Here is a 23,080-nt window from a genome sequence, read left to right as displayed (position 1 = left end):
GCATACGTGAGTTCACAAGGATAAATTTATCGTCGTCAGCATTTGCATTTGTAATATTTTTTTGAGAGAAACTAAAAATTATGAAAACACTTGCATCAATATAACTTTTTCCTAACAGTAGGAACATCAGCCTAGAAAAACACTTTGGACTGAACTAAAAATCAGCCTATAAAAACACTTTGGACTGAACTAATATATCGTCACAAAAATAATACACTTCCCAGCTCAAGACTTGAAATCATTACCTTTTAGTAATTAAATTAAAGTAAACGTTTTTAGAAAAAGGATGACACTAAATATATTTATCCGTAAAATGTAAAATCTTCACTTTGAGAAACTCAAAAGGTAAAAAAAAAAAGTTGAAAGAATGAAGGTTGCAAATTGGGGAAGTGGGCGTTGTGCGATGCATCGAGGCTCGCGTTTGCGCGGCTATCGGCCGGGCCCTCCCCAGACGCAGGTCCCACGCGCGTCCAGCCCACGCCCCACGGGCACCACCGCCGCACTGACCAGGCTTTTACTAGCTCCCGACGCGTCGCCGCCGACAACAGCACGGCTGGCGTGTCGATCCCTCCCGCTCTCCTCGCCGGATCCCCACCCGCCGCGCCCCTCCCTGAGTCCAGTCCACTGGGGGCAGAGATCCGTTAGCGCGAGGACTGGTCCCTTCTTCTTGGGTTGGTAAGCAACCATCGCTCGCTCGCTTCAATCAAACCCAGATTCTTCTCCCTGTCCATTCGGTGTTCGCTCTGGGTATGTGCGCTGCTAACCCGATCTGTCCGTTCATGGCTCGATTAGGGTCTTCGTCTCCAGCTCGCGAGATCGACACTGGTTGGCACTGATTGTAGCACTTCGTGGCGCCTGATTGGGTCGCGGGTGCGGATTGCCCTCCACGAATTTGGGGCTTGGTCCAGCTGAACCCCCATGACCCAAGCGAAGTCCGCTCCTGGGAGGAGGGAGATGGGCCGGGGGCGGTCGCCAGAACCGCTCGATTTCTTCATATGGACTGTCGAGGTTGCTCATCTGTGTCCCCCCTCTTTTGCTTTGCTGCTGCAAATGCTTTTTTTTTCTTTTCTTGCGGAGTCTTTATCTTGTGCATTGCCGCTACATAGTCTTTTGTTTGGGAGAATTAATTAGGCCATTGGGAAATCCGTGAAACAGTGTTCTTCCTCTGACCATCCTTGACTTGTTGTCAGGCTCCATGGGGAAGGAATATACTGTAGTATAACATAGTTTAAATGTTTACCCAGTTGAGTTTCAACCATTTTGGAGTGGATTTGGTGATATTGTTGGTTATAAGCCTAGCTTTTAAGTTGTCACTTTGTTAGGCATTTGGGAAATCTAAAAAGAGGCTTAGGAACTTGATATTTTATATGCTGTTGTCCCTTTCATTTTAATGTACTGTCAGTTCTAGTGACCACTGAGTATTGAGGTTTCAGTTATTCAATTGTTCTCTGTCTTTTCCTACATGTTATTCATTAGATCTTTTTGTTTTTGCATCTTTTATTGTTCCTGGATTATTTCATCTTGGTGGCTTTGGAACTTGCACATTAGAGAGGTACTGTGTTATCCTAAATGCTAAACGGTAAATAGTCGGTCAACCGTAGTTTACCGTTTGTGCCATATAGTTGGTGTTTAAATGGGGTTAAATGGTCTAAACAGTTTTGTATAGTACCACTAAAATATACATATTTATGTATGTAAAATTTAAATATACAAGAAAGTATACACATTTATGTATATAAAAATATGTATTCTAGCAAATAATTTTTTCGGAAAGAACCTAAATCCCACTCCACCTTATATATTTACAACATTGATTAGGTGAGTACTGATGTGGTAGTTGTAATCCTTCTATTGACTAAACAGTGAATTAAATAGCCATTTATTCCATTTAATCACATCTAGCTCTATCTGTTTATGCTGCTTGGACCGTTTTAGATGGTTTAAACGGGTTTAAACAGTCCAACCGTTTAGGACCTAAACGACACGATTAGCCTTCGTTTAGGTTTAGGGCATACAGTGATCATACTATATATCCTTAATTGAATCTTATAAGCCAATGGGGTGCTTATCCTTATCCTGAATTAAAAAAAAAAAAACTATCTATAGAATTATAAATGAGCCATTTTGAGTTTTTGACTTAGATTGTGAATTTCAACCTTACACTAAGCTCAGTTTAAGGCCTGCTAAAATATTGTTCCACATCCTACCCAACCATAGGCTTTGCAGATCTGGCCCAGTCAAAGCTTACCCTGGCCAAAGAATGACCCAAGACCAACAAGCCCAACCTGCTCTAGCTTCATAAGACCAAATCATAGTCCAACCTGGAGTGTTTGGTGTTACTTGAATGGGCAGATTATTATTGCTTAGTCACTCAAACTTTTTTTTGTTTTATTTTACCTGATGATGTTGATGTGGCAGACAATCAAACTTTAGATAACAGATTAATATTCTGCAGCAGGCAGCTCCACTTCTTAACAAAGTTTTGCTAGGCGCTAGGCGAAATCTAGGCGATGACCCTTAGCCTAGCGACTAGTCCAGCCTAGGCCAGCCTAGGCGATGCTAGGCGTTTTTCTAGGCGTTTTGCCGATTTATATTTATATATCAATATATAATATATACAATTATAGGCTTATAGCACAAATCATGAATAATTTAGATAAAAAATAGGGAAGGACCAGTAGACATACCTTAGGTCCTTTGTCCTTAGTTGCAGTTGATACACTACTGATCACTGAATTTCCTGCAGCACTGCTGCAATAGAAGTGGACAACACTTTTAGATGCAATTGGGCATCAATACAAGTGATACAAAAAATAGGAAATAGCAAGTTAGGTACTTATCTGAGGTCTGAGCCTTCTCCCATCCATTATCAGCATTTCAGCAGCATAGGATAGCCTTTTGAAATCACAAACATGAAGGGACAGCAGGCAGCAACATAGAATATAAAATGGATACACATGATTGATGATTCTTAGTTCTCAGTTCTCACAACACAAAACACAAGCACACAGCAGGAGTTCTAAGTTCATAAGTTAAAGATACATGGATGCATAATAAAAGCTAAAACATGACATGAAGGCATGAAGCTGTCTCACACTTCTTCAGTAGGGTTCATCCATCACATAGTCATCCTCATCTTCATCAAACTCTTCTTCTTCGGACTCAAACTCTTCTTCATAGAGCTCTCTCACCCTTGCACTTCTACGCACCTCTAGTTGTTCTTCTGCTCCCACTGCATCTCCAAGCACAGACCAAGGTATCCCTGTACCTTCCATGAGTTCTTCCTCATCTTCCTCATCTCTAAAGACAACTAATGCACAATCATCTCCATTCTCTTGGAGGAAACCTTGAGCTTCAGTTGTATCACTAGACAAGAGAACATCAGTAATTTTCTTTGACTTGATCTTTGCTCTCTTATTAATCAGCCTGTTGTTGAATTGAATGTAGACCAACTTGTTGAGGCGGTATGTAGTAAGCCTATTTCTCTTCTTAGTGTGCACCTATAAATTAAAAATAAGAGCACTTTTAGTTCTGCAATTTAATTGTAATGCTGCTGAAATTTTAATAACAGATAGGTACTAACCCCATCAAACCCACTCCAAGTTCTTTCACAACCAGAAGAACTTGCTGTTAAAGATAGGATCTTGGTAGCCATCTTCTGTAGAGCTGGTGTTTCAGTTCCATAAAGCCACCACCATGATGCTGAAATAAAAAAACCTCTCTATTAGTTAGTAGGCACAACAGATTTCTTGATAGATGAACACAACAAACAACCATGTAAAATCAGCAAACAACTTTTACCTGGATTATAATCAAAGTTTTCAAAAGTCCTTGCAAGCTTCTTGCTAAATGGTCCTTCTCTATTCTGATACTTCTGGAGTTCAATGTTGGCAGCTTGTTCTTGCATGTCTTCATCATGATAATAAAAAGTCTCCACACAACTGATAAATCCTTCTGTCATTTTGGGAGCATCAAAGATTGAAGGGTCAGCATAACTGTAGTGTGGATTCAGCAAATAAGCTGTCAAATGCAATGGAGAATCAAGTCTTCCAGCCATTTTCTTGTCAACAACAGCAATAACATCCTTGAAACGGGACTCATTATTGCCAAGGGCCTCTTTGACCTGTCTCTTTGCCTTTAATAGTTCTCCATATACAGAACCCATGGACGGCTTCACATCTCCATCAACCAAACGGAGAACTTTGAACAATGGCTCAAAAACAGCCAATGTCAACTTCACATCCTTCCAAAAGTTTGGATTCAATATAGTTGCTGTGGCATTTTTTCCCTTCTTTGATTTCACATCCTTCAATGAGTCCCACCTACTATGCACCACCATCTTTCTTAGTTGGTCCTTCTTCTCTTGTATGCTGTTCAAAGTCAAATAGTTTGAAGCAAACCTAGTCACTCCTGGCCTTACTATCTCTTTGCCCTCAGTGAAGTACCTCATGCACTCTAGTGTTCTTGTGTGCCCATAGACAAATATGGTGAATGTCTTTGCTTGGTCAATCACCTTCTTGAATCGAGGCATGTTGCCAATTCCTTGGAGCATCAAGTTGATTGTGTGAGTTGCACAAGAGGTCCAAAAGATCTGTGGTCTCTTCTCATGCAGTAGCTTCTTTGCTCCCATGTTGTTAGAAGCATTGTTAGTCACAACTTGCACCACATCATTTGGACCAATATCTTCGATTGCTTTGTCCACTAGTTCGAAGATGACTTCACTTGTGTGTGACACATCTGACATCTCTTTTGAGGAAATAAAACTGGTTCCATCAGCACAATTAGTGCACACATTCATTATGCTTCTCCTCTTCTTATCTGACCAAGCATCGGTCATAATAGAGCACCCATTCTTCAACTTCTCGGCTTCACGTTCTTGCAGCAAACTCTTGGTTCTTGCATATTCTTCTTCCAGCAATCTTCCTCGCAGGTCAAACATAGTTGGAGGTTCAATTCCAGGCCCAAATTGTCCAATTGCTTCACACATTTGCTTGAACTCATCATTGTCACATGCATTGAATGGTATTGCTGTCAATGTTACAAAAAAAGGAAATTAGTGTTCAGTTCAGTACTACAGCAAGGCATCCAATGAAATTGAAATCTGAAATAAAAAAACAGCAAGGAAATTACCATGGCTATAGGCCCATCTTGCAATATATTTATGCACCTCATGTAATCTTTCTTTCCAAAGTTCCTTGTTCAGCTTCTGTTGAGTGAAAGATTCAGATTTGGTTGCTTTAGGATCAATAGCACGCGTCCATTTGTCAATGGGTCCTAATTTGTGAGGCTTTGAACTTCCAATACAAGTGACTTCCTCTGACTCTCCACCTCCAACCCGAGAAACATTCACTTCCTCTCTAAGTTCTAGTTCACGAACAGTCTTCTCCTCCCTCTTCCTTTTTGCATCATTTAGTGCTTTCTTGCACTTCTCTTTAGCCTCCAGAGCCTCCGGTGTTCTGGCCTTGCATTTCGTCGCATTCTTTCCTTCATGGGCCACATGTTGCTTCAACCGATAAATCCCTCCTTGCATCACCTTGTCACATAGTTTGCACTTCTCCTTGTCCTTGTTGATAGCATCAACAAGAACCCCATATTCCCATCCCACATCATCTGAATTCCTTCTCAGGAGATTCGCTCCCTCAGTTTCAGGTGCAACCTCTGTTGTCAACATCCTATACATATACATACATTCAGATTTCAGTGACAATACATTCAGAGTTAAGTGAACATTCAGGCAATACATACATGTAGCAAATCAGCTAAAAAAATCAGTCACACATCCTACAAATGATTCAGTCAAACAAAGATACATACATGCAGTCAAACAATGTTTTTTTAAAAAAAGTGCTAGCTTGAACCAAGAGAAAATTCATGGTAACTGCTTGGTCAATTTGTTTATCAAATAAGAATCATCACTTCAGAGCACTCCTACCAAGTTCAGACTGCGGCATGTTGTCATTGCAGCATTCACTTGCTTAGTAGTGCGGATCTGATCAATACTCCTACCAAGCAAATCGAAACCGCCGGCAGGAGCTCGAGCAGCAATCAGCTATACATTCAGATTTCAGAGTTCACGCAAACACAGATACATACATGCAGCCAACAAATGATTCAGTCAAACAAAAGAGGAGCAGGCTTCAGAGTTCAGATTCAGCCAATCAGATACATACTGTAATATACATGCAGCCAACAAATTACAAATACATACATGTCATTCAGATTCAGTCAAGTATGTCATTCAGATTCACATCAGATTTTAGACTTCTGAGCACTTCAAAGCTAACAGAGGAGAGGAGCAGGGAACAGAGGAGAGGAGCAGGGGAGGACATACAGACCTTGGGCCTTGGGGCTTCAGCTTAGGGAGGAGACCGGCGGGGAGGGGACTAGGCAGTGGGAGGACGTGCCCGGCGGGGAAGGGAGCGCCCGGCAGGAGGGCGAGACCGGCAGGGAGGAGCGCCTGGCGAGATGAAGAGACCGGCGGGGAGGAGCTTCCAGGCGGGGCGGAGCGCGACCGACGGGACCACGAGCTCGGCGCGGAAGAGTGCGGCCTGCGGGACCACGAGCTCGGCGGGGAGGAGCGCGACCGACGGTACCACGAGCTCGGCGGGGAGGAGCGCGGCCTGCGGGACCACCTGCCCAGCGAGGAGGAGCGCAGCCGGCGGGAGCAGCTTCCCGGCGGGGTCGTAGGGAGGTGAGCGGCCGTCGGAGAGCTTCCCGGAAGCAAGCAGGCGCGTCCTTTTCCCCCTTCTCCCTCTTATCCTTCCCGCGCCCGAAGCCAGCTGCGTGCGCGCGGTCGCCCGCGGCGTCAATTTTTCGCGCGCTCGGTCGCCTCGTCTGCCTCCGCGCCGCCTAGACCGCTTCAGCGCCGCCGAATCGACGCCGAGGCGCCGCCTTGCGCCGCCGAGGCGCTCCGCCCGCCTAGGGGTCCGCCTACCCCCGTAGGCCAGGCGGAACCCCTCGCCTTGCGATTAGTCGCGCCTAGGCGGGGATGAGGCGTCGCTTTTTCGAACATTGCTTCTTAAAGATATTTGGGTTCTACTTCTTCTTTATCTATCATATATATTGTTCGTTTGAACTTAAGTCCAAATTGGGCTTCATTGTTATGTCAGATTATTAAATTAACAGCATTAGTTTGATACTTCGATTGTCCAGTTAATACTCATATTGCCCTTGAAGTATTCTTATACATTTTCTGAGCTAGACTATACTACATTCTCAAACAGAAAGTGGTTTGGGCTGTGATTAGTCCTTGTACAGGCTAAAGCTAGGTTGGGCCTAGAAGTTCAGGTGGTGATTGGGCTGTGTTAGATTAGGCTGCCCATGGACTGGGGTCCAGGTTAGAGTAGACCAAGGTCGAGCTGATTGCTAGGGATTGTATTGCTACAACATATATTACAATATATATGTTTTGTTTCGTTTTCTCTCATTTCTTGCCACAGCAATAGTTTTATTATTTAGTTCTTTTGATACACACACTAAATCACTTTGTAACTGGCTTGGTCTTTGAAATTTTTTGTCATTGCAAAACGTATCCCTTATTATTCCCCAATTGCTTATATATCGAAATGCCAAACTAGCTGTGTCATAAATGCATTGTTGTTTTAGGTTAGAAGTCTTATGTTGATCCTTTCTTCTATGCCTTTAAGACAGCCCTATGTTATGCTCTCTTTTCAGTTTCCTAAGTCGAATGATCTGAAGCTTGAAATTATCTGGCTTGTTTGCTTATTTGTTTATTGCACCACAGCATCTTTTGCCCAAGTACAAAAAGCTTTACATAGTTGGATAGGTCATGTGCAAGACAGATTATAGTGTCATTTAACGACCTGGCATCCATATCACTGTTATTTTTTCTCCTCCTTCCCTTGGTATGTTTCTTGATTTTCATTCAGCATATCTGGTTGCAGTTTAGTACAATTTCATCTTTGAATTTCAAGAGTTTTTTATCTAGAATCTTGTCGTATGTTAAGCTTTTATAGTTTAGAACCATATTTGGGCCAGCATAGTACTTTTAGTTTATTATGACTTCAATTTGTAGGTCCAATGAAAGAGTTCAAGGCTATATTTTCACCTCAAGATGTTTTACTATTCACCTAATAAGGTAACTATTTTCTTTCAGGATGTTGGATTATGGCTGGAAGAAATAAATCTTGGTAGCTACAGACAAGTATTTGAAGAAAACGGTGTCAATGGAGAATATCTAGAAAGCTTGTCCATGTTTACTACTGAACAGATTCTGCGCTTTATTAGGCGGTGCCATATGAAATGGGGAGACTTTATCACACTGTGCAAAGAGTTGAGGCGCATTAAAGGTTTGTATAATTATTGTTCTTCTTTAGCCTTTCACATCAAGGACTCTATCTATATAACCCATTTCTTCTATATTCTACCTTATAATAGTTGTGCTCCTCCAAATGTACTCATTTTCTCAATCGGTTCCACTTGACTTTGTAACAATGTGCGAAGTAGTCTGTTAAAAAGAAATTTTCGTTTCCTCTCACTGATGCATCTTTTTGGCATTTACAAAAGCAGCCAAAATACTAGTGTTTGAAGTGGTAAAAGCTCATTGCTCGGTTGCTCAGTTATGTAGATTGGCTTAGCTAATTCTTTTGCTGAAGTTTTGTGCATATAAAGTGTCATTGCCAAGTTACCGGCAGCAGTTTGAGAGTTAATCATGACCATAGTTCTTAAGGCGTAAAGGCGAGGCATGACAATGTGCCACCGCCCAGACGCCTAGGCGCCCGCCTTAGACGCCTAGGCGCCCGCCTTAGACGCCTAGGCGAGCATTTTGCAAGGCGCTTGGGGGTCGCCTGGACGCCTAGGCGACGCCTTAAGAACTATGATCATGACTCCATTACTAAACGTATGTGGCACTACATGTGGTCTAAAATAGATATTTTAACTTCTTGCCATCAAACCTTGGAAGTTTTACTTTAACCACTATTATACATAAAATACATGTGAAATGGAAAAAAATGATGTTAAGAGGTGCCACAAACAATATTGGATATAGTTAGAAAAAATAATTCTTTAGTGGTCCATTTGACAGTTTGACACAATATGAACACCTTAAATGAGAACAAGTCAGACCAGGTGGGGTATTGTTCGAAGGTCAGCTATGAACTTAGGCAATTAGGCCTCAGTATCACTCACTTCAACGAATGCAGTGCGACTACCTAGTTATGGACTGATCTCTTGAGAAATGCTTGACTCATTAACTCATTAATAACGATAACATTGACGGAACAGCACTTTGAGAATAGTAGGGAGAGACTGTAAGCAAATAGGTTGTGTGATTGAAGCTCTACTATATTTTGGTTCTTTCTGTTTTGGATAGTTTCACTGTGTGACTCTAATATGTTTAGCATAGTGACTAGTGAGGTTTTAGTAAGTTCAATATATGCTGCTATTGAATATTGGATATCTTTGCCAGGAACAACGCTAAGCACCCTTAAGTGAGTTCTTGAGTTGTTTTGTTTGTAATTTTGAGATATCATGCTTTTGTCTATATGTAATTCTTTGGAAGTCTCTGCTTGAACTCTGAACGAAGTTTGGTGTGACTAATGCTGATTGTAAAATCCAGTCGCCTGCCTCAAAGGGGAGCAAGAAGTCCGCAGGCCATGGTGGGCACCGGCATGCCTCTCCATAGTGTTTGTGAGGGCAGCCAAGCAGAACAGGAAGTCCCGTGTTGTCTCCTTGAAGCTGGAACCATAATGCTTGTCATGCACTTCGAATCGTCGCCTGTGCTCCTAGTCCTCCAGTTCTGTAGGAGGCAGCCTGAGCGCACATCACCATCGTGCGCTGGTCCACAGTGGCATGAATGCTGTTTTCGCTCTGAGTGCATCATGCTCTACTATGTACAACTGGTCTCTCTCTTATGCCTTGCTAGTTGTTCTTCATATATAGGTTTGGAACAGTAATCAGTTGTAGACAAAGAAAGAAACATATAATGTGCAGATGGTCCCTGGCTCCCTGCAAGGTCTGCTCTCTACTTCTCACATATCTTCCTGAGTCGTTATGGTGCATGCGATTTGCTAAAAGAATAAAGGATTGGCCAAGACCTCATTGTCCCGTGCGCCTGTTTCACGACTCTGTTGGACTTATCCACCCAGGAAGTCTAGACTCGGCATAAATGCCCATATTTTATTTTATTTTATGATGAATACATTTAGTGGTAGATAATATGCTCCAAGTATTTATTTTATGAATGCATTTAGTGGTTTATAATAATACTTCTGCAGTCCCAAAATAAATCAATTTCCATAGAGTTTGTCTTAAGTTTTTGTTTTAAATTTGACCGAGTTTATAGAAAAAGGGCAATAGTGTTTTATATCCTTAAACAAAACATATTATGAAAATTTATTTCATAGTGTATCTAATGATACTTATTTAGTATCATAAACTTTGACGTTCTTTCTTATAAGTTTAGTTAAATTTTAAAAAATTAACTTAAGACAACTCTAGGAGAATAGATCTACCGGTTTAATTTTTAGAGTTGTTCATGGGTAAGATGTTTATGCATTCGTAAGGGTGAGTGTGTGTAAGATATACTAGATTTCTAAAAAAAACGTGGTTATGTAGCTATTTGTCAAGTGCTAGGCAAAATTTTCATTGCTATAAGACGCTTATGGCTCTATTCGCTTCTCTTATAATCCGTCTTTTTCAGTCGGAACAATATTTTTCTTTCACAACAAATTAGCCGGAACAACGTTTCGGCTTGCTTTTTCAGCGAAGCGAACAGGGCCTATAATGACTTCATTGAGTCTTATCAACTCACTGATCTTTCAACCACCCCTACAACATCACCCATGGCGGGTCAATATGTTGGTCCATAGCATGCGCATGCTATGACTACGAAAGACTATCTTCTATGTACACAGTTTCCCATCATATACAACTTTAAGGTTGCATTTAATTTAATGCTATTACTATGAAGATTATGTTTTACTGCTTTTGTTTTATAAAAAGTATCATTCAATTTTCTAAATAGTTAAACATTTTCAATTTTGATCAGATATATATAAAAAATATTAATATTTTTTATATATAATTAGTATCATTAGATAGATCGTTGAATATATTTTTATAATAAACTTATTTGGAGATATAAATGTTGTTAATATTTTCTACAAACCTAGTCTGACTTAAGAAAGTTTAACCAACACGAATCTCATAATGACTCTTTTTATTAGACAAAGAGAGTATATATACACGATTTCCCATCATATACAACTTTAAGTTCGCATTTAATTGATGCTATTGATTATGAAAAACTATCTTCTATATACATGATTTTCCATCATATACAACATTAAGGATGCATTTAATTTGGGACAAGGAGGGATTAATCGAATCCTGTTCAGTTATTTAAAATGGAATCATCCCGTGATTATATTTGGTTGAAGGGATTTTAACATCCTTGTTTGGGTTTGGTACAAAAGATGGGGATGGAGAGGATACATGCTGTTTTAGACCCCTTAGGTAGCCATCAAGTGGGGCCTGCATGTCATTCTTCCTCATTATTTTCTTCTTTGTTCTCTCCCGCTACCACGTCTCCTCTGACGCCCTAGCCTTTGCTTGCTGCTCCCACACCCACACGATTCCCCCGCCTTAGCCCGCCATCCATGGTCGTCCTGACCCTCGCCCAACACCCAACCTACACTTGTTGGCCGCTTCCACACCCGGCCAACAACCTTGGCTTGGACCTTGCCATCCATGGCCCCCTCGCCCCGCCCGCCATGGCTTTGCCCCCGCTCTCACTGGCATGTCCGCCTGATGCGTTGCCTGCTGCAACATGAAAAAAGAGAGGCACCAACGAAGGATCTAAGCCTCTTTCTCAAGTTCAATGGAAGGATGGGGACTCGTATTTCTGGGCTAGCCTGATGAAGGTTAAACAAGATATTCTCCGTTTTGGGATTATCGTAATTTAGGATCACAAGTAAGATTCTATGAAGATAGGTGTCTAGGACAGTCAACTCTGTATCAACAATATCCTTGCCTTTATAACATAGCCCGGCACAAACAGGTTATTGTAGCAGAAGTGTTATGCACGTCACCACCTACTCTATCCTAGCGAAGAGATCTAATTGGACACAAATTAGTGGCTTGGAACAACTTATTTCCACGCATCACGAATAATATGTTAAACCAGCATGAAGATGAATTTCGTTGGAACTTGCATCCTAATGGACAATTCTCAGTTAAATCTCATTACCTGGCAATGATCCATAATGATAAATGCTTGTGGAAATTAAAAGCTCCATCGAAGATCAAGGTATTTCTGTGGTACCTACGTAGAGGCGTAGTGTTAACCAAAGACAGCTTAGCTAAACGCAGTTGGCACGACAGCAAATAGTGTTGTTTTTGTCATAAAGATGAGAAAATTAAGCACCTATTTTTTAGTGCCATTTTACTCATGCTATCTGGTCTGTTATTCTGGTGGCTTCAGCCTTGTCTCAACCGCATAGTGTATCAAACATGTTTGGGTCTTGGCTCTGCGGTCTTAGTAAAGAATTAAAATCGCTAGCTTTGCTAGAAGTAGCAGCTACATGTTGGCCGTTTTGGTTACGTAGGAATGACCTGGTTTTTGAAAAGAAACGTACTTCTTTTCCTTTACAGGTTATCTACTCGATTATACATTGGCTTCGTACATGGGCTATCCTACAGAAGCCAACTTCACAAGATTTGGTTGTAGCGGCAACTCAACAATTGGCGCGGGTGACCAAGAAGTTTTTTATCCGGGCACATGGGTGGCAGTCTAGTCTTCGGATTAAGCGTTATTAGTGTGTTCTTTTTTAAATATCTTTCTTTAGGTTGTGTGTATCCTTGTTATATAGAGACCAGAAGTGTTTCAAGGTCTTTGTATCATCTTGTTGTAATGAATAATCTAAAAAAAACCTTCAGCAACACCTAAGCTAGTGGGACCTTGAAAATAACACAGTTTGCCTTATCATGGCCCTGTTTAGTTTCCAAAAATTTTCACCCCAAAGTGTCACATCGAATCTTGTGGCACATGCATGGAGTACTAAATATAGACGAAAAAAACTAATTGCACAGTTTGGTTGGAAATCGCGAGACGAATCTTTTAAGGCTAATTAGTCCATGAAAAGCCTTAAGTGCTACAGTACCCACATGTGCTAATGACCGATTAATTAGTATAATTAGATTCATCTCGCAGTTTCCTGATGGGTTCTGTAATTTATTTTTTTATTAGTATCCAAAAACCCCTCCCGACATCCTTCCGACACATCCGATGTAACACCCAGAAATTTTCATTTCGCGAACTAAACACACCCTATATATGAAAAAGGCATCCCCGGCCTAGTGGGGCTGGGCTGGCGAAAAGCTCACATGCTTCTCTTTTTCTTTCTTTTTAAGACGACAGGGTTTCTCAGAGTACTCACGCAGCCGTGTGTGCATGAGGCTCCTGAGGCTTGACGAGCCGCACAGTTACGGTGGCTCCGGCGAGCTAGCCTGCCGGCCATGGCCAGTAAAACTAGGCCGGGAGGCGCGCTTCGCCTAGCCTGTGCTGGCTGAGCCGTAGCAACGTCCTTTCATTAGAAACGTTCTTTCATTTTGATAAGGTAAGCTCTACACAGTTCCTGTATATCATCATATTGCTACAGGCGTACGGCCCATTAAGATAATTTCTAAAGCATGCTTAACCAGTGTTACATCCTAGACGCTAAACGCTAAATGGTCAGTCACCTACCGTTTAGCTATTTATTTGGGCTAAACAGCCATTTAAACGTATTATAAATGGGATAAACGATCAATTAAACAGATACGGTAAGCTATCGTGTAGCGTTTACACGGCAGGTAAACGGGTCAAATGGCCGTGTATACGAACAATATGCTTAACAGATCAAACAAAGTTGGTAAAATGTCCATGTAAACTCGATCAATTAGCGCATGTGGAGTGTGGCAAATAAGCTGGCCTTAATTAAGGCTAGGCTGCGCGTGGGGTAGGTGGGAGCGAGATCCCAGGAAGGGAAGGTGACCCAGGGGAAGGGAGACATGGAAGGGGATGCAGGGGGGACATGAGGGAAGGGGTAAGGATGAAAATGGAATTGATATTTCTGGATATCCGTGCGTCCCGAAAAGGTCAAAACGCTATATGGATAGTTTATATTTGAATCCGAACATTTAGTATCCGACCGTATCCGAATCCGAATACTCAAAATCGGATTTCTAATATGTATATGAAATAGATATCGATATCCAAAAGATCCATATCTGGTTCTAAAATCCGATAAAAATATGGGATAGAATATGAGATATAGGACATAATGCAGGATAAGTGGTATCGTTTGTATCCAATCCGCTTTCATCCCTGTGCTGGCCCAAAATTTTTGCGTCATGCTCAAGGATGCATGGGGCACACTACCGGAAACAGTATAATTGCCGAGTGCATTCCATCGGGCACTCAGCAAATATCCTATTTACCGAGTGTTTTGAATGAAACACTCGGCAAACAAATAGCACTCGACAAAACCCAACTTTGCCGAGTGCTTAAAAGAAAACACTCGGCAAACTACAACGAAACACTCGGCAAACATGGACACTCGGCAAAGTACAAGCACGTGCGCTGGGCATGCAACGGCCGTGTGACGGCCGTTGGGTGCGCCGCCCTACCGTTAGAACTTTGCCGAGTGTCCGTTAGAGACACTCGGCAAAGACAAGGTTTGCCGAGTGTTCTGCGCAGGCACTCGGTAAAGTAATAATGTTGCCGAGTGTTTTTTATTGGCACTCGGTAAAATAATAATTTTTTCCTCTTCTGCCCTCCAAACTTTTTCTACTCTCCACATACAACATGTGGTACTACATGTTAAAATTTGATATATTTCTCGATCTATTTGCTATATTTAATTAATTAATTGCATTTAGAGGAATTTTTTGGTTTAAGTCAAATTTGAACCGCAAGTGATTCAAATAATGGAATAAATTGAGTGGAGAAATCATATTCATGTTATTGAGTCCATTTTGGGGCCTTACCCGGGAATTGAAAAGAAATTTCGAACATTTTGTTCAGGAAACACGGCCACGAACCTGTGGCCGAATGATTTTTAAATTCTAAAAAAAGCAAACGAAGTCTGAAAATCATGAGATTTGTCAAGATCTCCTGATATCATACGTGGAGACTGTGGAAAAAATTGAGAAGGTTTCACACAATTTGTCACGTACGACGCTTACAAACCGAAGCATCTTCGAAGAAGAATCAAGGAGTTGCGAAGGATCTGGTAAGATTTAGAGTCAAAGTGACGGTCGAATTGGGGTTTGACTTTAAAACTTTTTGTATAGGCAATAGACAACATAGATTGGTCCATGTCAAATTTTGAGATTTTTTCGGATCCGTTTGATAATTTTAATTTATTAACTGCAATTATAGAATTTTAATTTATATAAATTGAATTTGAGCTATAACTCCATGAAATAATGGAATAATATTCGTAGAAAATCAAATATGCATTGTTAAGTAAATTTGACAAGGTACTTTTAAAGTCCATCATAACAAATTTAGTAAAACGCGCTATGAAGAAGGAGGACGGTGCAGCATGAAATAATTTTTTTTTGCCGAGTGTTCTCTACCTGACACTCGGCAAAAAAATAGTTGCCGAGTGTCGTACATGGGACACTCGGCAACTTTGTTGATCCGGCCCCACTGCGCAGTACCGGACGGTTTGAAAATAAAAAAAAACAATGCCGAGTGCCCCAGATCTGGACACTCGGCATATCTTTAGTTTGCCGAGTGCCCAGATCGGGGGCACTCGGCATACCTTTCATATGACCCCCTGACGCACAGGACACTCACGCCCACACGCGCCCGCCCACACTCACGCACTCACACACGCTGCCACCGCCGCCCTGTGCCCCGACCGCCACCCTGAACCCCCGCCGACCTCCCCGGGACCCCGCCGCCGCCCAGCCCGCCGCCACCCTGTGCCCCGGCCGCCGTCGCCCTCCTCCCAGCGGCCGGCGCCCTGTGCGGAGCCCGCCGCCGCCCAGGGACCCTGCCGCCACCCTCCCCCCAGCTGCCGGCGCCCCGGCGGCCCCCTATCCCCTGCACCGCCCCCTGCCGCCCAGGGACCCCACCATCGCCCCGGGAGCCCACCGCCACCCTCCCCCCAGTACTGTCACTGCGAGTAGATATTTGTTTTGTGAAAACAGGGTTATTGGCTAATCTGTGTAGAGTTTGGTTTTGATATTTCATCACTGTTTGCTGCAGTTCAGTGTTGTGCAAATAGTAGTCTATGTATCGTTTTTTAGTTAAGTAATAACTATGCTTATATGATTATTTCTTATAACTAGTCAATAATTATGAAATATTTGATGTTGAGACATGATGAAACTGAGACTCTTATTTCTAGAAAAAGCTATTTTTTAAACAGAAAAGAGTTGAAATTTATTCATAATTTCCACTAGTTACCAGCTACCTCTAGATACTTAGCAAGCGTAATTATTTTATAATTTGTTGGCATATGATTGATTGCTAGAGAGTCGTAGCAGTTATCCCAAAACCTATGTGGTTACCCAACGGTAATAATATAGAGGAGAAGGGTTACATACTGCCACTAGTAACCATTAGTTGTCACGCTACGTGTACCAAATTCAAGCTTGTGTGATTTGAAATACACACAAGCAGTAATCATTCACTCTCCAGGTTGAATCGAGTTGTACCAAATCATTCACCTCTGTTTTTTTGTTTGGCAAGTTTGCAAATTTGAGTTGGAAATGTACAGCACTGAGTGTTGTGTTACCGTTGAATCCTTGATATGTGTTTAGTTGCTATCGGTCCTGAATTGAGTAAGGATTCAACGGTAACACAACCAGATTGGATACAATTCATATATATTAATAGCTAGCTAGGCGAACCATATCATGCATGTTGAGATCAAAAGGCTGATTTGATGGATCTGTAAAAGCTCAAATGGAAATAATGTTTGCATCATCCCATGCTGCCTAGGAGATAAGGCACAAGAACCATGCTAGCTAGCTCTTGCAATCTCCATATGTCAAAATTGTTAAAACTAGACACACACATACAAGCAACATCACTTCAGCAAAAAGTGATGTTGTACTATTAACTTGAGCATATTTCCATGCCAATGATTGCAATTCTTTTAATGATCTCGCTATACACTTACTGACACGATGCATTTGGCTCTCTATTATCTTCAACTTGAAGGTTTTTGCCGCCGCTCCCTGCCCCGCCTGCCGCCTGGTTCCGCCTTGCCCTCCCGCTGCCCCACAACTTGCCTTCGTTTTGCAAGGTATAAGATGTGTATGTGGTTGTCGGCCATCGTGCCGTTTGTTGCCGAGTGTATGTGGTTGTCGGCCATCGTGCCGTTTTATTTATTACAGGTTTTGGAAACCTCCCCATGCAGGGGAGGTGCTGCCGAAATTTAGATTTGACACTATTATGTTTTATTGCAGGAGAGGCTATTGCAACATCCTCGACTTGTCACTTTGCAGGACAGCAAGGTGAGGCATAAAAGACCCTTCTTTCCATATCATGTTCGTATATAACATAACCTAGCTAGGCGTCTCCCGTTCGAAAGAGATACGGTTGGAAATATGCAGATCTTTGCATATCTATAATCGTATCTGTTTTGAATTGTCCACGTTTTTTGGACAGCCCGAGGATGTGTAGATGCGGTTAGTTTCCATGCTCTACTCCGATCCATGATAGAGTTTTGGCAGCATCTCCCTGTTGTTTTCCGGATACACAATCTCCCTTCCAGAACGTGTATTTGGAGAACAACGGGGAGGTGCTGCCAAAATTCTGTCTCAGATAGGAGTAGAGCATGGAAACTAACCCCATCTACAGATCCTCGGGTGGGATTAGGACCTATCTTCACCTATTAGACAGTATAGGAACGTGTAGATGCAACGTGATTTTTTATATTACTCGCTAATATGCTAGAGGATGGATGACCGTGAGTGGATGTACACGGGCCACTCTAGTCAGACTTCGTTGACCGATGAATGGATTGACAAGACCGATGCTTTCTTGGAACGGGCGTTTGCAAGGGTTAAAGGAGCTAGTGTCACTTGGTGTCCCTGCAGCAAATGTGCAAACATGCGTCGGCAAACCAAGGTGGTCTTGGGTAAACATCTTTGCAAGAATGGATTTACGGTAGACTATACCAGGTGGATCTACCATGGTGAAGCCGATCGTGGGAGAGATGAGGTTGTGAGACAACGCATCGAGGAATATGATGATGATGCTAGGGTAGGAGACATATTCAATGACTATCATGAAGCACACTTCGATGAAGGACGTAGGGAGGAGGAGCCAGAGGCTACTGCAAAGGCATATTACGACATGTTGTCTACGGCACAGCAACCCCTTCACGGGCATACTAAGGTTTCTCAACTGGATGCCATTGCATGCCTAATAGCCGTGAAGTCCTAGTTTAGCTTGAGTCGAGACGCCTTCGATGTTATGCTGACAGTTTTTGGCAGCCTGCTCCCAGATGGTCACATCTTGCCAAAGAGCATGTATGAGGCACATAAACTCCTTCGTGCACTTAAGATGCCATACGAGCAGATACATGCTTGTCCGAAGGGATGCATCTTATTTAGGAAAGAGTATGCGGAAGAAAAGTACTGTGTGAAGTGCGAATCATCTAGGTTCCTGGAGGTAGACTCTGGTGATGGTCAGAAGAGGCAGCTCGCAATCCCTGTGAAGATCCTACGATACCTTCCTTTCATACCAAGGATCCAACGACTTTACATGACTGAGGAATTCGCGAAATAGATGACATGGCACAAAAATAGACGTCGATATAATCCTGAGAAGCTGGTACACCCATCCGATGGTGAAGCCTAGACAAGGTTTGATGTGATTCATCGTGAGAAAGCTCTAGAGGCTCGTAATGTACATGCTGCGCTGGCAACAGATGGGTTCAATCCTTATGGAATGGCGGCTGCCCCGTACACCTGTTGGCCCATGTTCATTATCCCCCTCAATCTCCCCCCTGGCGTCCTCTTTCAACGACAAAACATATTCTTGTCGTTGATAATTCCAGAACACCCGAGGAATAATATGAGTGTGTACATGGAGCATCTGATTGATGATTTGGTCCGTGCTTGGGACGAAGGGGTATGGAATACGACCGAGCTACAAAGACAAACCTCAAAATGCATGTTTGGTACCAGTACTCCCTGCATGACTTGCTGGCATATGGGATTTTCTACTGCTGGTGTGTTCATGGGAGGTTCCCATGCCCAGTATGCAAGGCTTCTCTGAAGTTCATTTGGCTGACGAAGGGTGGCAAGTATTCTTCGTTCGACAAACATTGACAATTCCTCCCTCATGACCATCCATTCAGATGAGACATCAAGAACTTTACGAAAGATGTCGTAGTTAAAGACCCTGCATCGCAGATGATGACAAGAGCCGCGGTTCATGCTCAATTAGATGCACTCGAGGTCAATAAACAAGAAGGTGGTTTTGTGGGATATGGCAAGCAACATGCCTGGACTCAGAAGTCATGCTTGTGGAACCTCCCCTATTTTGATGATCTTCTTCTTCCACATAACATTGATGTAATGCACAGTGAAAAGAATATCGCCGAGGCTATTTTTGGTACAATCATGGACATTCCTGATAAGACAAAGGATAATGTTAAGGCTAGAGTGGATCAAGCAAGGTTATGCGATAGACCAAAGCTAGACATGGCGCCTCCCAGAGCCGGCAAGTCATGGAGAAAGCCTAAGGCCAATTTTGTCCTGACGAGGGCCCAAAGGAGGGAGGTACTAGAATGGTTTCAAATGTTAATGTTCCCTAATGGGTATGCAGCGAATTTGAAGAGGGGAGTGAACTTAGCTACTATGCAAATCAACGGGCTCAAGAGTCATGATTACCACATATGGCTTGAGCGCCTACTTCCGATGATGGTTTGAGGCTATGTCCCTGAGCATGTCTGGCAGGTGCTAGCGGAGTTGAGCAATTTCTTCCGCCAGCTTTGTGCCAAGGAGTTATCTCGTATCGTGGTTGTAGAAATAGAAAGAATGGCGCCTGTGTTGCTCTATAAGTTGGAGAAGATTTTTTCACTCGGCTTCTTCAATCCGATGCAGCATATGATTCTGCACCTCCCGTATGAAGCACGAGTGGGGGGGCTGTGTAGGGCTGTTGGTGCTATTCAATTGAGAGATGTCAAAAGGTTCTTCGAACTAAATGTAAAAATAAATGCAAAATTGAAGCATCCATTGTAGAGGCATGCATTTTGGAGGAGGTGTCAAACTTCACAACAAAATACTATGCTGACAACCTTCCTAGAGTGCATAATCCACCCCCTCGTTACAATGCCGACATAGATGAATCGAGCCTTAGCATTTTCCGAGGGCAACTCGGAAGTGCAAGTGGTGCGACCCACAAGACCTTGAAACATGAAGAGTGGCACACTATCATGCTGTATGTGTTGACTGACCTATCCGAAGTGGAGCCATACATTCTGTAAGTTCTCAACAAACTTGTTCTTAAGTAGTCACTATTCTGTGTCCAACTCCCATATTTCTCGTTGGTACAGGGAATTTCATCGTCAATTCTGGCGTGAATTAAGGGAACCTACCCCGCAGGAAGATGAGACCCTTCTCAAAGAGGGTGCAGGAAATGGAATGCTTGATTTCATTTCTTGGTTCAAATAGAAGGTACAGTCCAATTTAGCTCGTACTTAGTTTGACATTACAAGTTATTCGTACATGCAAATAATATAACGAACCACCCTGCTTGAACTTGCAGGGCCAAACTGATGCGTCTATGAGTGCCGAGTTTAGACAGGTTGCCGATGGCTGTGCCTATAGGGTCAGGTCATTTACCTGTTATGACATGAATGGATATCACTTTCACACAACAAGCCATGAGCAGAGTCAGCCCAATCGAAGAACCACAAATATCGGAGTTTTTACGCCAGGCTTTGATGGGGTCGAGTACTATGGAAAAATTGAAGAAATATACGAACTCATGTTTCATGGTTGCAAACCACTTAATCCAGTCATATTCAAATGCCATTGGTTTGATCCATCAGTAGTGAAACGGACCCCTAATCTTGGGCTAGTTGAAATTCGACAATCATCCGTCTTACCAGGAGACGATGGCTATATTGTGGCTCAACAGGCCACGCAAGTTTATTATCTCTCATACCCATGCCAAACCGACGACCGTCTTAAGGGTTGGGATGTTGTGTACAAGGTATCGCCACACAGTAAACTACCTATACCAAACAATGAAGATTACAACATAGACCCCAACACATATGGTGGAGAGTTCTTCCAAGAAGATGGGCTTGAAGGGAGTTTTGAGATAGACTTAACCGAAGCGATCGGAATGGAAGTAGACAATGAAAGGGTTGCTGACGAGGACGCTAGAGACGAGGTTCAGAATGTGAAGGACTTAGAATTACTTCAGCGATTACATTTAGGCAATGACAGTGATGACGACATTCCTCCTTCGGAGCAAGGGCATGATTATATCGACACGCGTGATAGTGATGATGAGACTTATGATCCAGCTAATCCCGATCATGATGATTATTTCTAATACATGTATGAGCCATACTAATTTATTTATTATTTGTCATACCATGTTATTTTTGAAGTATGTTTAGTTTATTTTGCATATCTTTCTAAGTATGTTTTGTTTATCTGTGCTGATTGGTTTACTCTTTTTAATTGCAGGTGATTGAACAATGGTGGACGGTATGAGGAAGATCGTGGCGCTTTACGAAAAATTCAAAGCTGCAGCTTTAGGGTTAGCTTTAGGGTCAGCTTCAGGGTCAGGTCGAGGGAGGGGTCGAGGCAAGGGTCGAGGGAAGGGTAAAGGGAAGGGTAAAGGGAAGGTTAAAGGGGCGAGGCCCTCGTCGCCTACAGCTTCCTCGTTGTCGTCTGAGGAGGAGGAGGTACCTTCCACGCACGCCTCTAGTGATGAGGAGGGGGTACAGGAGGAGTAGGAGCAGGTGGAGGAGGAGGCAGTTGGTTCCCAGGTCTGGTTGCGAGGTCCCTCGACCCTTCTGAGGCGATCGCCTCTTGAGAGACGCCCGATGATTCGACCCTCTGGGATTAAGTAACTTTAGATGCTCTCAATAATTTTTTATTTGATATGTTGAAAATTACAATGGAAACTAATAATTTATCTTAATCACTTGGGCAGGGGTTGGATTAAGGTCAGTGGGGGTGATCACAACTGCAAGGTCAACGACATCCTTGGCCTTTTGTGCAGGCTACACTTCCCTGGCTTAGTGTAGTTTGGCGAAGAGCATGAGTCGGCCTACACGTGGGACCACTACATCGCCGCTCGCGATGCCGCTGATCGTGACAGCAGGGTATTCCCCAATAAGGCGGAGCGGGTGAAGGGCGAGCTATGGGTAAGTATTCCTCGCACTACATTGCTCAATACATCACATTCACTGGACATTCTTGAAGTAATGACTGTATACATTGCGTCTATATGTAGGACTTCTACAGATGCCAGGAGGGGTTCAAGGCCAAGGCGGCCTCCATCTTTAAAGAAGCCACCAAGAAGCTCATGAAGGACATGCACTATGAGGCGTGCGTCCAGGCCATCATCGACTACTATGCTCAATACAGAGGGATGAAGGTTAGAAAAGAAGAGGCAAGAACAATGAACCTGACCCAGGAACAATTCTTGAAGGTAAATATAGAACATTAATACTTACTTTTTATGAGATTAATTACACTTAATTTCATTTTTTTCATATGTCATACACTTGATGATGTAGGTGCCTCCGTACTGGTGCGCCCAGCATACCCGGTGCTGGGAATACATGGTGGACAAGTGGTTGGAGCCCGGGTGAGTGGAGATGCATAATGCTTGCTAGGACAGGCATTTGCTGATGCCACGTGCATCACACCATCAAGGCAGCCTGAGCCTCGACGAATACAGGGAAAAATGAATACGCGAATTCATTTCTTTATTCTAACGCTCAATTCTGCATAATTTCTAATCATTTTGCATTTTTGTCGCAGTCATCGTCACATGATGGCTAGCCTTGCTCCCAGTTCAAGGCATGGGTTCTGTCCAAAAAGGGCAAGGAGACGGCAAACATCGACTTCAACCTAG

The 23,080-nt window shown here is 42.8% G+C and overlaps 2 protein-coding genes across 2 annotated transcripts; one reads left to right on the top strand and one right to left on the bottom strand.

Annotated features, from left to right (window-relative positions):
* The first annotated feature begins 418 nt into the window (after positions 1–418).
* Positions 419–10,070, top strand: LOC136508630 (uncharacterized). The gene is made up of 4 exons (XM_066503353.1): positions 419–675; positions 793–1,008; positions 8,117–8,309; positions 9,581–10,070. The coding sequence occupies exons 2-4, from the start codon at positions 919–921 to the stop codon at positions 9,709–9,711; spliced, it is 414 nt and encodes a 137-aa protein (XP_066359450.1). The 5' UTR covers positions 419–675; positions 793–918; the 3' UTR covers positions 9,712–10,070.
* Positions 1,037–8,098, bottom strand: LOC136508631 (uncharacterized). Its single transcript, XM_066503354.1, has 4 exons — positions 5,131–8,098; positions 3,802–5,028; positions 3,584–3,702; positions 1,037–3,500 (listed from the first exon to the last, which is right to left on the bottom strand). The coding sequence occupies exons 1-4, from the start codon at positions 5,741–5,743 to the stop codon at positions 3,102–3,104; spliced, it is 2,358 nt and encodes a 785-aa protein (XP_066359451.1). The 5' UTR covers positions 5,744–8,098; the 3' UTR covers positions 1,037–3,101.
* Positions 10,071–23,080: the final 13,010 nt, after the last annotated feature.

The sequence above is a fragment of the Miscanthus floridulus genome, chromosome 15 (assembly GCF_019320115.1).
Source record: "Miscanthus floridulus cultivar M001 chromosome 15, ASM1932011v1, whole genome shotgun sequence".
NCBI classification, from domain to species: Eukaryota; Viridiplantae; Streptophyta; class Magnoliopsida; order Poales; family Poaceae; genus Miscanthus; species Miscanthus floridulus.
This window is presented reverse-complemented; position numbering and strand designations above follow the sequence as displayed.